This window comes from Myxine glutinosa, chromosome 1 (genome assembly GCF_964187855.1).
Source record: "Myxine glutinosa chromosome 1, kmMyxGlut1.1, whole genome shotgun sequence".
Classification (NCBI taxonomy): domain Eukaryota; kingdom Metazoa; phylum Chordata; class Myxini; order Myxiniformes; family Myxinidae; genus Myxine; species Myxine glutinosa.
In genome coordinates this window covers 382451145-382466469 of record NC_136261.1, presented here as the reverse complement: position 1 = coordinate 382466469, position 15325 = coordinate 382451145, and the positions used below count along the sequence as shown (strand labels likewise).

General features: G+C 49.2%; 1 protein-coding gene across 2 annotated transcripts in view; it reads right to left on the bottom strand.

The window, feature by feature from the left end:
* The window catches only part of LOC137415987 (uncharacterized), a 35640-nt gene extending 20701 nt beyond the window's left edge, over positions 1 to 14939 (bottom strand). For both annotated transcript variants that reach the window (XM_078770237.1, XM_078770238.1), the window contains exon 1: positions 14849 to 14939. In XM_078770237.1, the coding sequence (XP_078626363.1) occupies positions 14849 to 14936 (88 nt within the window). In that variant the 5' untranslated portion in view covers positions 14937 to 14939. The remainder of the gene's footprint in view (positions 1 to 14848) is intronic.
* Positions 14940 to 15325: the final 386 nt, after the last annotated feature.

The window sequence follows — 15325 nt, the reverse complement described above, 5'->3', positions numbered from 1 at the left end:
TCTTGAGAAGGCCATACCAACAAGCACAGGTGAGGTGTATGAAGCACTAGCAGTATTTGTGCTCAGATGTAATCCATGCCACAGATATGCTAATATGCAGACAGTTTCCCCATATCAATAACATTCAGGTAATAAATAAGAAACCAGTTTTAAGAAATCAGACGGAACAACAACATTCCTCTGGAACTTGTTGGTGGGAATGCAGTTCATGTTTGAAGGAAGACCCGAGTCACCTGGTAATACTGAGTCACCTGTATTGAAGATTTAAAGGAAGACCGTTTGTATCATCAGATAGTTTGAACACTGTCGGAAAGTGAAGTTTCTTTGGAAATTCAATGAGCGTATTTGCACAGGAAAGAGCAAGAATAATCGCCAAATCCCAACATTCGAAATGTGAGGGGGAAGAGGATGCCAGAATGCCAGATGGTACTTTCAGAGAGGGTGAGGGAGAGAAAGATTTGCCAGGATTGAAGGAAATTTAATAATACCTTAAATAAATTAATAACAACGAATTAATAATTTTGAATAAGCTAAATAAATTACTAAGTGATTCTGCATATCTTCCAGATATCTGCATATCTGTCTCCAACACCTTGCCTCTGGTGTGGAAAGGTCAACGTTCTCCAATGCTTCCCACAAGCTCCTACACAAGAACAACAAGAAAGAGTAATCAGAGAGTGCAGACCCTCGCCAGGATGTGTTTTCAGTGGTTTTTAAGGCTCGGGTTAAAACAAATATCGTGGCCGTACCACATGACCGATGACATCATTTTTTTTTTCTCCACCAATTTATGCCTACATGACCCTCAAGAAGTTTCATCTTGATCGGATGAAGTTTTGTACTTGTCGAATTATGATGTCATAATGGAGGCACCTATGACATCATCATTAACATGTTACGGTTTTTAGAACCTTCACATGTAAATTTAGTAGTAAATTCCCTTATAAATGACCCCTGTGTACATGTCCCCTTAATTGGCTGTTAATTAAAGATTGCACCTTAGTTAGTCCATGTACAACACGTAGGACACTTTAGGACCTCTCCATAGTTATGTCATTATTATGTGTTCCAGGTAAGGCTGCGTTTCCAATAGTTGACTCTACGAGTCTACGTTGCATCAATCAAATAAGATAGGTCCCTTTCAGTGCCCCAATCGTCTCTTCAAAGTGCCAGTAAGGCGGCGTTCGTCACCGTTGCATTGGGCTGTTTTCGGCGGCGTTCTTCGCCATTGCATTGGGCTGTTTTTGTTGGCGTTCGTCGCCGTTGCATTGGGCTGTTTTCGTTGGCACCACGCCCCAAAACTCCATTGCACACGAGGCCAAGATCGGAGAAGAAGGGGGGAGGAGCCGCCGGATCACAGGCTTGGAAACCACCTCGTCATCAAAGGTGGAGTCAGAGAGCCCTTACCAACCAACCATCGCCGAGGTGAGCCCACCGGTAGGCGTGTCAGCGGGGCCGGCGGCTTGATACGGCCAAGGCCAATAAAAGGGACTGCGAGGGACTGCTTATGCAGATGAGTGAGAGGCAGCAGATGAAGAGATGAGTGAGGAGAGGCAGCAGATGAAGAGATGAGTGAGGAGAGGCAGCAGATGAAGAGAGGAGTGAGGGAGCACGGGAGTCGGTGAGAAGGCAGGAGAGATGAGCTGCGCGGAGCTGCTGTAGGAAGCCCCTGCTGTGTAAAGCTGAATACGTGGAGCCGCCGGCTGCTCGCTTCCAGCCCGGAGCGTGGAGCTGGAGCGGACCTGCTTGCTGTACCCTGCCAAACCTACCAGCCCTATTGTCCCACCTGAACCATCTCCTCCAGCCATTCCTGCCTGCAATTCCCTATTAGTGTGAGTCTGTCTGTATTGTCCTGTGGGTTTAAGTAAGACTGTTTAAGGATTTGCGCTGTGTCTTCTTCTTCTTCAGATTGCTTTCGTTCCTTCTCTTTCTTTTGTTTTGTATAGTTAATTAATAAATACCTGTTCCTTCTTATTATTGGTTTCATTCTCATCCGATCGCTTTAGTGATTTCCCAATTGAGTACCTGTGGCGCAATTTCGGCAGAACTGCTTATAATCGGGTTTAGTCCTTTGTTAACGGCCCGCGTCGCAGCTCGCTTCGCTCGGCGCAATCCATCTATCACGCTGCGGCCCGGGCGGGAGTATTTCCTCGCTTACCGGAAGGCGCTGGTACTTAGGTCATAGGAAGAATTGGCCTACTACCCTATTCAGCGCTGACCGGGAGTGACGTCATACCCCCAGGACCGGTCGGACGGCCAGCTTAACAAGACAAGGGGATTAACCCCCCCTTGCTAACGGTAGTGCCGTCGCCCGGATCCGTAACAATATTTTATTCCCCATGGAGAGTTCTTTACACTGAGCCATGTCTCAACTTGTCTCAAAGAGGTGCAAAGTTTTTTGGTTTTTCCAAGACAGCGGCCAAACCACGTGACCTATGACGTCATAATTATCATTAACCCTTTGAGTACAGGATCTTTTTTGATAAAATACCCCCGGTATGGGATTAATTTGGCATTTTGGTACGGGAATGCAACCACGTACTGACGATCTATTTATAGGTATAGTTGATGACATGCAGCAACGTCATCCGTACACAAAACTTTTTCGCGTGTTGCAGCACTGGACATCATCCGTACTCAACGGGTTAAAAAAAAAATGTAGAAAAAATTCCACAGGTGGAGTTACACCTATGATGAAAATTTCCTGTCCATCGGACCAACGGTTGCAGAGAAAATCATATTTATTCTGTGCGGACAAACAAACAGACAGACAGACAAACTGACTCAAATGCAATACCCTCTCCTCAGGCGAGGGTAATAAAGTTATACAAGAAACTTTGATGCAGGAGATCACTTGGCAGTTTCATAGAGTGTCTTCTGTTTACAGGAGCATCAGGCTGCAAATGATCTTCACCTTGTCACGTTTATTGAGCATCTTTAGCCCCAGTCACACCGGGTTTGCAACCAGGTTACGACCTAGCTGCGACTGAAAATTTTGTGAATCGCGGGCAAATCGTAGAAAGAGCGCGCGACTGGTCGCAGAGGTCGTGGGTGATCACCAGAGAAAAATCAGTCGCCTCAAGGTCGATGGTCATGTTCAAAACTTCTGACCTGCGATTCCAAATCGTAAGAGGTCGTAGACAGGTCTTACATGGTCGTACCACCAGTCGCGCATGGACGCACCACCAGTCGTGCATGATCACGGGTCAAGTAGTCGCACGATGGGTCATGCTACTGGTCCTGCCACCTGACGATTGGTGGTGCCACCTGTCGTACGACCTCAAGATCGGTTATGCGACCAGTCACGACTGGTTGCACGACCTTACGATTGGTGGTACCACCAGTCTTTAGCTCGCAGACCAGTATATTTGGACCATTATACTATTGTGGGGGTTACCCCATTGGGACATAATCCACAGGCACGGGTCCAGTGGGGTTATTGATGGCATGGGCGTGGCGTGTGCTCGGTTATTAGAGCCACGCCCCCTGACGAGTGATTTTGTGTTATAAAATATGCATGAGTTCTGGTGGAATAAAGGAGCTTTGAACAAGCTAAGAAGTGTCTCGCCCTCTCGTTGTCCGCAACTCCGACATTGGTGACCCCGTCTTGCTCCCGAACGTTCTCGGGGGCTTCAAACGAACATGGCGACAAGCGCAGTTTCGATTAAACTGCAGGAGTTTTGGGAATGACAAACTGCGGCCCAGTTCACCCTTCGGAGCATTTCTGCCGACGACACGAAGTATTATGTCGTGTCTGCGCTCAGCGGCTCCACTGCGACCAGGGTGGCGAGCCTTCTCCAGGATCCTCCGGAGGGCGGCAAGTACGAGACGCTAAAGACGCTGCTGCTCGAAATCTTCGAACTCACTGAGGCCGAGCGCGCCCGCCAGCTTCTTTCTCTGCCCGGGCTGGGCGACTCAAAGCCGTCGGGGCTGATTGACCACATGTTGTCTCTCCTGGGCAGCCACCGGCCATGTTTCCTCTTCAGGGAGCTGTTCCTGCAGCAGCTGCCAGGACAGGTATGGACAGCCTTGGCCAACTCGCCTGTTATGGATTTCCGCGCCCTGGCCAAGGAAGCAGACAAGTTTTTCTCTGCCAGACAGCAATGTAGTGCGGCTGCATGGGACCCCGGCCCCGTCGAGCAGGCGGACACTGTGGCGGCCGCCATTGCGGCCCAGCGGCGGAAGGCCCCAGGCTTGTGCTTTTACCATGCAAGGTTTGGGCCCAAGGCCAAGTCATGCCGGCCACCCTGCAGCTTCAGCGAGTCGGGAAACGGGGTGGCCGGCGCTCGTTAACTGCCATGAGCGTCGACCGTTCGGGCAGTTTGTTGTTCATTTCGGACACCGACTCCGGACGTCATTTCCCCTGCGACACAGGTGCCCAGGTGAGCGTTCTACCTGCGTCGGCATTGGACCGGGAGGCCGGGAGTCACGGGCCCACCCTGGAAGCCGCCAACGGCAGTGCTATTCAGACTTTTGGCAAACAGACCGTGGCACTGTGCTTTGGCGGGCAGCAGTTTACATGTGATTTTGTCACGGCGAGGGTGTCCACCCCCTTGCTGGGTGCTGATTTCCTCTGCGCCAACGGCCTATTGGTGGATGTGAAAAATCGGCGGCTCATTAATGCAGAGACATTCAGTTCTCTTCCATGCTCGCCGAGCGGGTCTGCCTCGACGCGGCTTGCATGCACGCTCTTGACCTCTGATGAGTTCGCCCGCCTCCTCACCGAGTTCCCTGCCCTTACACGGCCCAGCTTTTTGGCCGTTGTCATCAGACACGGGGTGGAGCATCACATTCCGACCACCGGCCCGCCTATCTACGCCCAGGCTCGACGCCTCGACCCAGCGAAACTCGCCATCGCAAAGGTGGAGTTCGACACGTTGGAGCGTCTTGGCATCGTGCGACATTCTGACAGCCCGTGGGCCTCGCCTCTCCACATTGCGCTGAAGCCGGGTGGCGGTTGGCGGCCGTGCGGGGATTATCGCCACCTGAACGACGCCACTACCCCCGACCGCTACCCAATCCCGCACATCCAGGATTTTTCTGCCCACTTGGACGGTAAAGTTTTATTTTCTAAGGTGGACCTCGTTCGTGGTTACCACCAGGTCCCCGTTCGGCCGCAGGACGTTCCTAAGACTGCGGTGATTACACCGTTCGGGCTTTTCTAATTCCTCCGTATGCCTTTTGGGCTCAAGAACACGGCCCAGGCTTTCCAGCGCCTGATGGACAGCGTGTTGGGGGATTTGCCGTTTCTGTTCGTCTACCTGGACGATATCCTCATCACCAGCGCTTCCAGGACGGAGCACATGCTTAACCTCCGAGCGCTCTTTGAGCGCCTCAGTCAGCACGGCCTGATCATTAACCCAGCCAAGTGCTTGTTCGGGGTGGCCTCAATTGACTTTCTCGGCCACCGCATCACGAGGGAGGGGGCCGTCCCACTGCCGTCCAAAGTGGAGGCTGTGAAGAGTTGTCTGTGCCCCTCACCATCAGAGCCTTGCAGGAGTTTTTGGGCATGGTGAACTTTTACCATCGTTTCGTGCCCCGTGCGGCCCAGCTGATGCGGCCCCTTTATGAGGCCCTCAAGTGCAAGCCCACCAAACGCGCCATTGACTGGACCGAGGAGATGGCCAAGGCTTTCACGGATGCCAAACTGGCCCTCGCCAGCACAACCATGCTGGCACATCCGTCCCCCGATGCACCGATTTCTCTCACCACGGATGCTTCGGACTACGCGGTTGGTGCCGTACACGAGCAGTGGGTCAACGGGGCATGGCAGCCGCTTGCTTTTTTTTAGCCGGCAGCTCTGCCCTAACGAGCAAAAATACAGTACCAATCGATCGTGAGCTCCTAGGCCTCTACCTAGCTATCCAAAACTTCCATCACCTGTTGGAAGCCGCCCGTTCATGGCGTTTGTGGACCACAAGCCACTGGTTTTTGCCATGGCCAAGGTCTCGGAGCCGTGGTCTGCCCGTCAACAACACCATCTCTCCTTCGTTTCCGAGTTCACGATGGACATCCAACATGTTGCTGGGAAGGGCAATACGGTCGCCGATTGTCTCTCCTGGTCCATCGCTGGCGCGGTTCACCTTGGCATCGACTATGCCCGCATGGCGGCCGAACAGATCTCCGACCCGGATGTCCAGGCCTGCAGGGCGGCGGTCACGGGGATTCGACTGTCCGATGTGCCGTTCGAGGACAGGGGCACCACGCTACTGTGCGACGTATCTTTGGGACAGCCTCGGCCCGTCATACCTACCAGCTGGAGACGGCTGGTGTTTGAGGCCGTCCACGGTCTTTCTCACCTGGGCAGGAAGGCGTCACAAAAGTTAGTGGCGGCGAAGTTCGTTTGGCAAGGGCTCAGGAAAGATGTGCGTGACTCGGCCAACACCTGCATCAAGTGCCAACACTCGAGGGTCATACCCAGGCCCCATTGGCGCCATTCCCAGTGCCAGAGCGACGGTTTGACCATGTTAACGTGGACCTGGTAGGGACCCTCCCCCCCTCGCGGGGATTCACCCACCTCCTCATGATGATCGATAGGACCACCAGGTGGCCAGTGGCCATCCTGCTCACATCTACAATGTCCGCCGATGTGGCCCGGTCGTTCATCGGCACTTGGGTTGCCCGTTTTGGCGCTCCCTTCAGACAGGGGGCCCCAGTTCACTTCAGAGCTCTGGGGTGTTGTTGCCCAGGGGTTGGGGGTAAAGCTCCATCGCACCACTGCATAACAGCCCCAGGCTAATGGATTGTGTGAGAGGTTCCATCGCTCTAAGAAAGCTGCACGCAGGGCCAGCCTCCGGGATGACAGTTGGGCCGATAGACTCCCGTGTGTCATGTTGGGCCTCAGGACAGCCCCTAAGTAAGACCTCCAGTCCTCATCCGCAGACCTCGTCTACGGCCAGCTGCTGCGGGTTCCCGGGGAGTTCCTTCCTGACGCCACAAGCCCCTGGTCCACTGCCCGTCAGCGGTCGGTTCTTCGGGAGAATGCCAAGATGTTTGCACCATTGCCCACATCTCAACATGGTTTGCCTCAGGCCCATGTCCCACCGGATCTACATACAGTAGAGTACGTCTTTGTCCGCCATGACGCACAACGGGGGCCACTTCGGCCGCTTTACGATGGGCCTTTCCATGATCTGGAGGCCGGGGACAAGTCTTTCGTGGCGGCAAACATGGCGACATCGGTGGCAAACCGGCCCACCTCAAGCCAGCTCACTTGGACCTAGACCAGCCCCCTCGGTTGGCTCAACCCCCACGGCGGCCGTTGGGTAAGTCCCCGGTGGGCCCGCGCACCGCCAAACCGCTCACAGTCCCTGCTCGGGTCATCAGTCGTTTCGGCCGGGTGGTTAAGGCCCCCGGAAAACTGACATTGCCCGTGCGAGTGAATTCTGGGGGGGGGGGTAGGGGGGGCATGTGGGGGTTACCCCATTGGGACATAATCCACAGGCACGGGTCCAGTGGGGTTATTGATGGCACGGGCGTGGCGTGTGCTCGGTTGTTGGAACCAAGCCCCCTGACGAGTGATTTTGTGTTATAAAAGATACATGAGTTCCGTTCACGAGTTAGTTCTGTTGGAATAAAGGAGCTTTGAACAAGCTAAGAAGTGTCTCGCCTTCACGTTGACGGCAACTCCTGCACTATAATATAATGTTATTATATTATATTATATTATTTTATATCATTCGCATGTGTTAGGCGTGTGTTAGGTGTGTGTTTTGCTGTGCGTGTACAACAATGTTTTTGTCAGTTTAAGGGTTAGACGTGTGTTCACAAGACGCTCGCTAAACGACTTTCGTAAATTCGGTCCGATGTTTTGATTTACATCGCTTAATTCTTAAACAAGGGCTGGCAGATACACAAACTCGGCTCCAAGCTGTCTACCCTGGGTTCGAATCCCAACCAAGCTATAAACTGGCATCATGGCGATTCATAGGCAGTGTGAATCATCATTTCCAGGATCGACGTTAAACCGGAATCCTGTCTGCTGACGTTACTTGGTAGACCCCACGCCACGGTGTCCTTCACAAAGAGTAGGCGAGCCATCACCGGCATCCTGAATAAAGTACAAATTCCTGTCCGAAATACTTCTGGGAATGCAATGGCAAACCACCAGTACAGTGTGACGATTGTCAAGAAACTGTTTCGGTAGGACGGTGTCTTTGTCATACAGTCTGGAGTATGGGACTGTACATCAGAATCCTTCAACTTTAACACGATATAAATAAATATTTAATACAGCATGTCATTCTATTCTTCAACACGATCTTCTTCCTGTGACTTCTTCTTCATTAGCCCACCTTCCACGAGGGGTCGGCCGGGGGAAGCTTGGTCTGAGTATGTCACGAACCGGTTGGCCAGGCCTGACGTTCCACTAGTCAGGGCAAAGACTTGGAATTTGTTGAGGGTGCCTGCAATAGCTCGCCTACTCTTTGCGAAGGACACCTTGGGGTCTTTAACGTCCACAAACAAACGTCGGCAGACGGGACGTCCGTTTAACGTCCATCTGAGGGATCGTAAACACATTTATGACATTTTATAGCGGCGTCGGGAATCGAACTCACGACTGGCTGCGACTGGCTGCGATCGATCGTGCGAGCGGTCGCAGGTCGCCATGATTGATCGTACGAGTGATCGCAGGTCGCCATGATCGATCGTATGAGCGGTCGCAGGTCGCCACGATTGATCGTACGATCGGTCGCTGATCGCCACCACTAGTCGCACGATTACCTACGATTGATCTTGCGATCGATCTTCTCCAATCGTTGGTGATCGCACGACCACGCGTGCCACCAATTGTACGATGACCTACCATAAGTCATAAGAGCAATCGCTGTTTGCGATCGCAAATGGAGAGCGTAGCAAACATTGACGATTGGTCGTACCTCGGCCAGATTGCCATCAATCGCACGATCCAGAAATCGTACGATCCAGTGTGACTGAGGCCTTAAGGTCTCTGTGGAGAGGTGGATCAGACTCGGCAACGGTTGCGAGAGTGAGATGTGCATGGTTTCTCTCAATGAAGGTTGAAAAAGGGTGGAAATGCGATCGGTGAATGTGTGGAGTATCGTTGAGAGAGAGGAAGACAAATGTGGATTTGCGAAAGATGATGGGAATAGAGCCTGTGATGGATGCTGTGAAGACAAACAGGTTGAGATGGTTTGGTCATGTATTGAGGAAGGATGAAAGTGACTTGTTGAGAAGAGTGATGGAAATGAATGTAGAAGGAAGTAGAGGATGGGGAAGACCGAGGATGGTGGTGGAAGAAGAAATGGGGGCAAGGGGTTAACAAGGGGAGATGGAGAAATAGGGCAAAATGGAGAAGATTGCCATGGGGCCCGCAAGGCTAACCCCCGCTCTCGCAGGGAAAATGGCCTTAAAATGCATGTTGTTGTTATATTTCATCATTTTCTGTGAAGAGCATTAAATCATTAATGTGCAGTAGATGTGTCACCGTTCGTACAGTTGTGGCCAAAAATATTGGCACCCTTGCACTTTTTCCAAATAACTCACAATTTTTTCGAAAAATAAGTTGTTGTTTTAAAGGTCTCCATGTCTATGCATTCAGGTGCACCTCGATAGATTAGAGTTGAAAGATTCAGTTTTCCCAAGTCTTTCATCATAAATGAGGCCTCTTGGGGATGTGGACAAATCTTGTTTTTCTGTTTTGTATATTTCCAAAGGAACCAATATATATATATTAACTTCAATTGACTCCACCGAGCAAGCATATTCCAAACAAGGTCGTTCAAAAGCTTTATGGAGTCCGACAAACATATTATCATCAAGGTACTTAAAGGTGCTTCTGACTTCGGACTTTTATTTTGCTTCCTTCACTCAATATTGTCTTCCTTTGCTTTTCTTGGCTTAGCTGTCTTCCACGTAATCCCATCTAGACCTGGATGAGTCTCTTTCTCTCAGCTTCTCAAGTCTCAACCCATTAATGTCCAGGTTACAAGGAGCAGAAAATTCAAATAAATCAGACCTCGTTTAGCGCAACCGCCACCGAAGGTGGATGGAGGTTATGTTTTCACCCCTATCTGTTTGTCACTTGGCAAGGAAACATTTATTTGACAAGTATGTTGATCATTCTACTTTGTGTGTGTGTGTGTGTGTGTGTGTGTGTGTGTGTGTGTGTGTGTGTGTGTGTGTGTGTGTGTGTGTGTGTGTGTGTGTGTGTGTGTTAGGATACGGCAGCATGCCAAACACCGTTATATATGACAGTTTGAACATTCGAAATAGAGTTTGATAGAAAGGTAGGTGGTGTGGTCATGCTGTTTGGTCGATTGATGTGTTTAAGGGTAAGATGTGAATGATTTAATGATATTTTCTTATTATCGAGTGTGTAAGGAAAGTTATAAATATATGATAACACATTAAATCCTATTGCAAGTAAAGTTGGAATAAGTGATGTTGCATTGATGGGTTGACTGACTGCCTGGACGCAACTGAGGTTGTGGATCCACTGATTTACAATCATTGATGTGGATACATGATCGAGGTTGTGGATCCGCCGTTTGGAGAGGTCCTGGGCTGAAAGGATTGAAACCTCAAGGAAGAACGGTGCCCAGCTGATGATTCATGCAGTCGGGAAACTAGTCAGTTGCTTACGGGTTAAGGTTCCTGCTTTAGGTGGAGGAACTATGTTTGAGGTTTAAAATTTAAATAAAGTTGAACATGGGATGTTGTAAAATTAACATCATTTACAACAAACCTTTAAATTATTTAAGTTTAGGAACAACCGATACTGTACAATTAATTGTGTGTGTGTGTGTGTGTGTGTGTGTGTGTGTGTGTGTGTGTGTGTGTGTGTGTGTGTGTGTGAAAGAGAGGGATAGAATTGTGAGGAACAGAAATGAAAAAACGAGGTGTGTGTGTGTGTGTGTGTGTGTGTGTGTGTGTGTGTGTGTGTGTGTGTGTTTGTCTGTCCACTCACTTATACTTGCCTACTGGTCGCAATTTTAAACTCATCTGCACGAATCTTCATCAAATGATAGAGTTGGTCGTCCAACAGAATCCTATTTATTTTGAGATCAAAAGGTCAACATAGGACTAAGGTCAACCACTTTTTCCAAATTTCTAAACTCCTCAATTTTCATCCGATTGACTTGACATTTGAATCGGATTTTCATATCAGCCAACTGAAATCAACCAACAACTATTTTTGAGACCAGAATATGCCAAAAAGTCAACATAGGCAAAAAGCTCAAGATAGGCCAAAGGTCAACAACGTTTTCAAATTTCTATAATCCTCAATTTTCATCTGATTGACTTGAAATTTGAAGACGATTTGCATATCAGCAAACTGAATTCAACAACCAATTATATTTGAGGTCAACATCGTCCAAAAGATCAACATTGGCCAAGTTTCTAAAGTTTCCAATTTTCATCTGATTAACAAAATTTGAAGACGATTTGCATATCAGTCACTGAATTCCACCACCAATTATTTGTGAGGTCAAAATAATGCTCTGCTGAGTGCCATTCTACTTTGTTCTCTTTTGCCAAGTGTCGCGCTTTGAGTGAGTTTTCATCTGTCTGTTTGTGAACAAGATATCTCAAAACTTTGTGGACGGATTCGGACGAAATTTGGCAGAGAGGTAGCGTATGTGACAAGGACAAAACGATTAGATTTTGGTGAAGATCTGGATCCAGCAAGTAGAATGTCTCAAGTGATTATTTTACGATTGGGAGATAGGACCAAAAACAATATATAGCAGGATATATCAAAAAGTTGTGGATGGATTTGGAGGAAACTTAGTGGAGAGGTTGCGTGTGTTACAAGAAAGACTTGATTCAATTTTGGTGAAGATTCCAATCCGGATCCGGATCAGAGACTTTTTAAAGTGATTCTTCACCACTGAAGAACTTCACCACTTCACCACTCAAGTGTCTGTGGGAAAAAGCGACGATGGAATACAGTAATCAAAATTGAATTAGAACGGCACTCAGTAGAGCGCATACCTCCGCCAGGTGAACAGTTTACGTTTTGTATCCCAGAGTAGACCAGAAAAATCAAAATCATCCTCCACAACTTTTTTTAGATATCCTGCAATGTATCATTTTAGCCCTATCTCCCAATGGTGAAGAATCACTTAAAAATTAAATAATTCTCATATCCGAATCCATCATCAGATCTTCACCAAAATGGAGGAGATTCTTCCTTGTCACACACAATACGTCTCCACGAAGTTTCGTCCAAATCCGTCCATAACTTTTTGAGACTAGGACGTGCCCGTACGTGGGTGCCCGTTCCTTGCCAAAAAAAAAAAAAAAAATGTCTTCGCCCATGCATGCATGGACGTGCCCATGGGCCCATGGGCGTGCCCGTAAGTGCGTGATGTGACCGTACAATGAATGTATCGCCCCGACGCCTCAGCTCGGATGGCGCTGCAGTTAATCGGGCCTGTATCGGCAGAGTTATTATAAACGTGTACTACAATCGATCGTACCTTACAGCGTCTGCTCGCCACGTTCAGCATCAGTACGTCGTCACTATGACTATCCGTAAGTCCGGAAGTGACGTCCTCATTTGACTGTCCGGAAGGTCGCATATCGCAGTTACGATGAATCGCAAATTAGTTTTAATTAGTTTTAAAACATAGTTTAACGCCAACATAGCGCCAACATAGTTTGCCAACGTGAAATAAATGAATACGCTCTCAAATGTGCCGTCCGAGGCAGAGTCTGTTCGCCACGTTCGGCACACGTGATAGCTCGCTGCTCTCTGATTGGTTGAATCGTTTTTTGGACATAGCTCGGTAACTACTTCTCCGATTAATATGAAACCTTGAAAAGGCACATCCTCAGGTCCCCAGCAATATATCTGGCAAGTTTCAATTAGATCGGACCCGTGGTTGTCGAGAAACAGCGGTCACAGACAAAAACACACACACACACACACACACACACACACACACACACACACACACACACAGACACACAGAGATTACTGGAATTATAGATAGATATCGTGCTATAGGCCTATATAGTTTTGGGTGCTGTCTCCCAATGGTGAAGAATCACTTTAAAAATTCTAGTAGTCGGATCCGAATCCAGATCTTCACCAAAATGTAATCATTTCGTCATAGTCACACACGCTACATCTCTGCCAAATTTCGGCCGAATCCGGGCACGACTTTTTGAGATATTTTGTTCACAAACAAACGGACAAACAAACAGACAGACAGGGGTGAAAACAACCTCCATCAACTTTTGGTGGCAGAGGTAACAAATTGTTTTTTCCGCAGGAAATTACATTTCGTTTATATCAATTGAAAATCATACAATTTAATAGATATGAATAAACAAAAATAGAAATGTTCAAAAGTAGAAACAACAAGTCAGGAGACGACGATGCGGTATTCAATGACAAAGGACGGACTCCAACCGAAACATGCCCGGACAGGCCAGGCCCAGAAATGTCAAAACGAAGGTTACTGACCTTGAAATGATAGAAAATAATGTATAATCAGTTATGAGGTTAGTTGGCTACACAATACCGAAAATTCGGTGAAAAATGAAATGAAAAAAAAAAATAATCATCGAGCTCCATGACATGACATTGGCATGACACATGACACATGACACATGACACATGACATTGGCCTCACCAAATACCGAAACCCCTGTCAGATTCCACCAAACCCCTCGGAGAAGATGTGGCTTGAACTCGATTACCCCCTAATAAGACATCTTTTTCGGGCGTCGCTCCGCCCACAATGGGCGCAACACGCCCACTAGAGGCAGGACACAACTAGATCATGATACCAACCTGCCACCCAAGTTTCATCAAGATCGAATGATATCATCGGGTAGTTATGCTGCGGACAGAGGCGGACAGAGACACACACACACACACACACACACACACACACACACACACACACACACACACACACACACACACACACACACACACACACACACACACACACACACACACACACACACACACACACACACACACACACACACACATACACACACACACACACACATAGTGGTCACTCGATAACTCGTGAACCAATAACGTGTACATTCGCAAGGGGCCGATCCAAACCACCACTGCGGTGCCTAACCACCACGCGGGGCCTAACCAAACCACCACTGCGGTGCCTAAGCAAACCACCACTGCGGTGCCGAAGCAAACTACCGCGGCGGGACCGATCCAAACCACCACTGCGGTGCCTAACCACCACGCGGGGCCTAACCAAACCACCACTGCGGTGCCTAACCACCACGCGGGGCCTAACCAAACCACCACTGCGGTGCCGAAGCAAACTACCGCGGCGGGGCCGATCCAAACCACCACTGCGGTGCCTAACCACCACGCGGGGCCTAACCAAACCACCACTGCGGTGCCGAAGCAAACCACCGCGGCGGGGCCTAAGCAAACCACCACTGCGGTGCCTAACCACCACGCGGGGCCTAACCAAACCACCACTGCGGTGCCGAAGCAAACCACCACTGCGGTGCCGAAGCAAACTACCGCGGCGGGGCCGATCCAAACCACCACTGCGGTGCCTAACCACCACGCTGGGCCTAACCAAACCACCACTGCGGTGCCGAAGCAAACCACCGCGGCGGGGCCTAACCATCACGACCATTGAATTGACCAAACCATAGATCCAAGCGAGCCGCTTCCCAAACGAAACAGTAAGCTGACGTTTGCTGACGAAACACATCCCCCGTCCGTCACCCTGCGGACAACACGTGTCTTCCCAATTTAACCCTCTAAACAGGTCTACAGTGTCCACCCTCCTTCATGACAGAACGAACCAAACTCGATCGTTGTACATATATCACTAATAACTTCATTATCACTCGATCCCATTGCGAACACACACGTTACCTCTCCTGGTGATGAAATTTGAGAACCGGATAAACACCGAAACATTTCCCGCGTTTGAACTGAGAAACGCTTCCTGCCGTGACGTCATGAAAAACGCGATGACGTAGCCTCGTAGAACGCGAGCGTGATCTCCCGTTCAAGAACTTCAAGTCAAGGCTCACAGCAAGAACGTCCCTCTTCTTCTTCAAACGCCACAATTATTCCCAAGTTCTTTGGGTTTGGCCGGGGAAGCTCGACCGGAATCTTTCACGAACCGGTCGGTTAGGAACTGACGTTCAGCGAAAGGTTAGGAATTTGTATTTTATTCCGGATGCCGGCGATAGCTCGCCTGCTCCGTGGGATCTTTAATGTCCACCATCTAACGGAGGAACACGGGACACTAAATCTCTCAGCACGGCACGTCGTTATGTTAATAACATCATCTCGATTCTCAACTTGTTTTTCACCTTAAGTTTATTTCTTGTAGAAAGAATAACC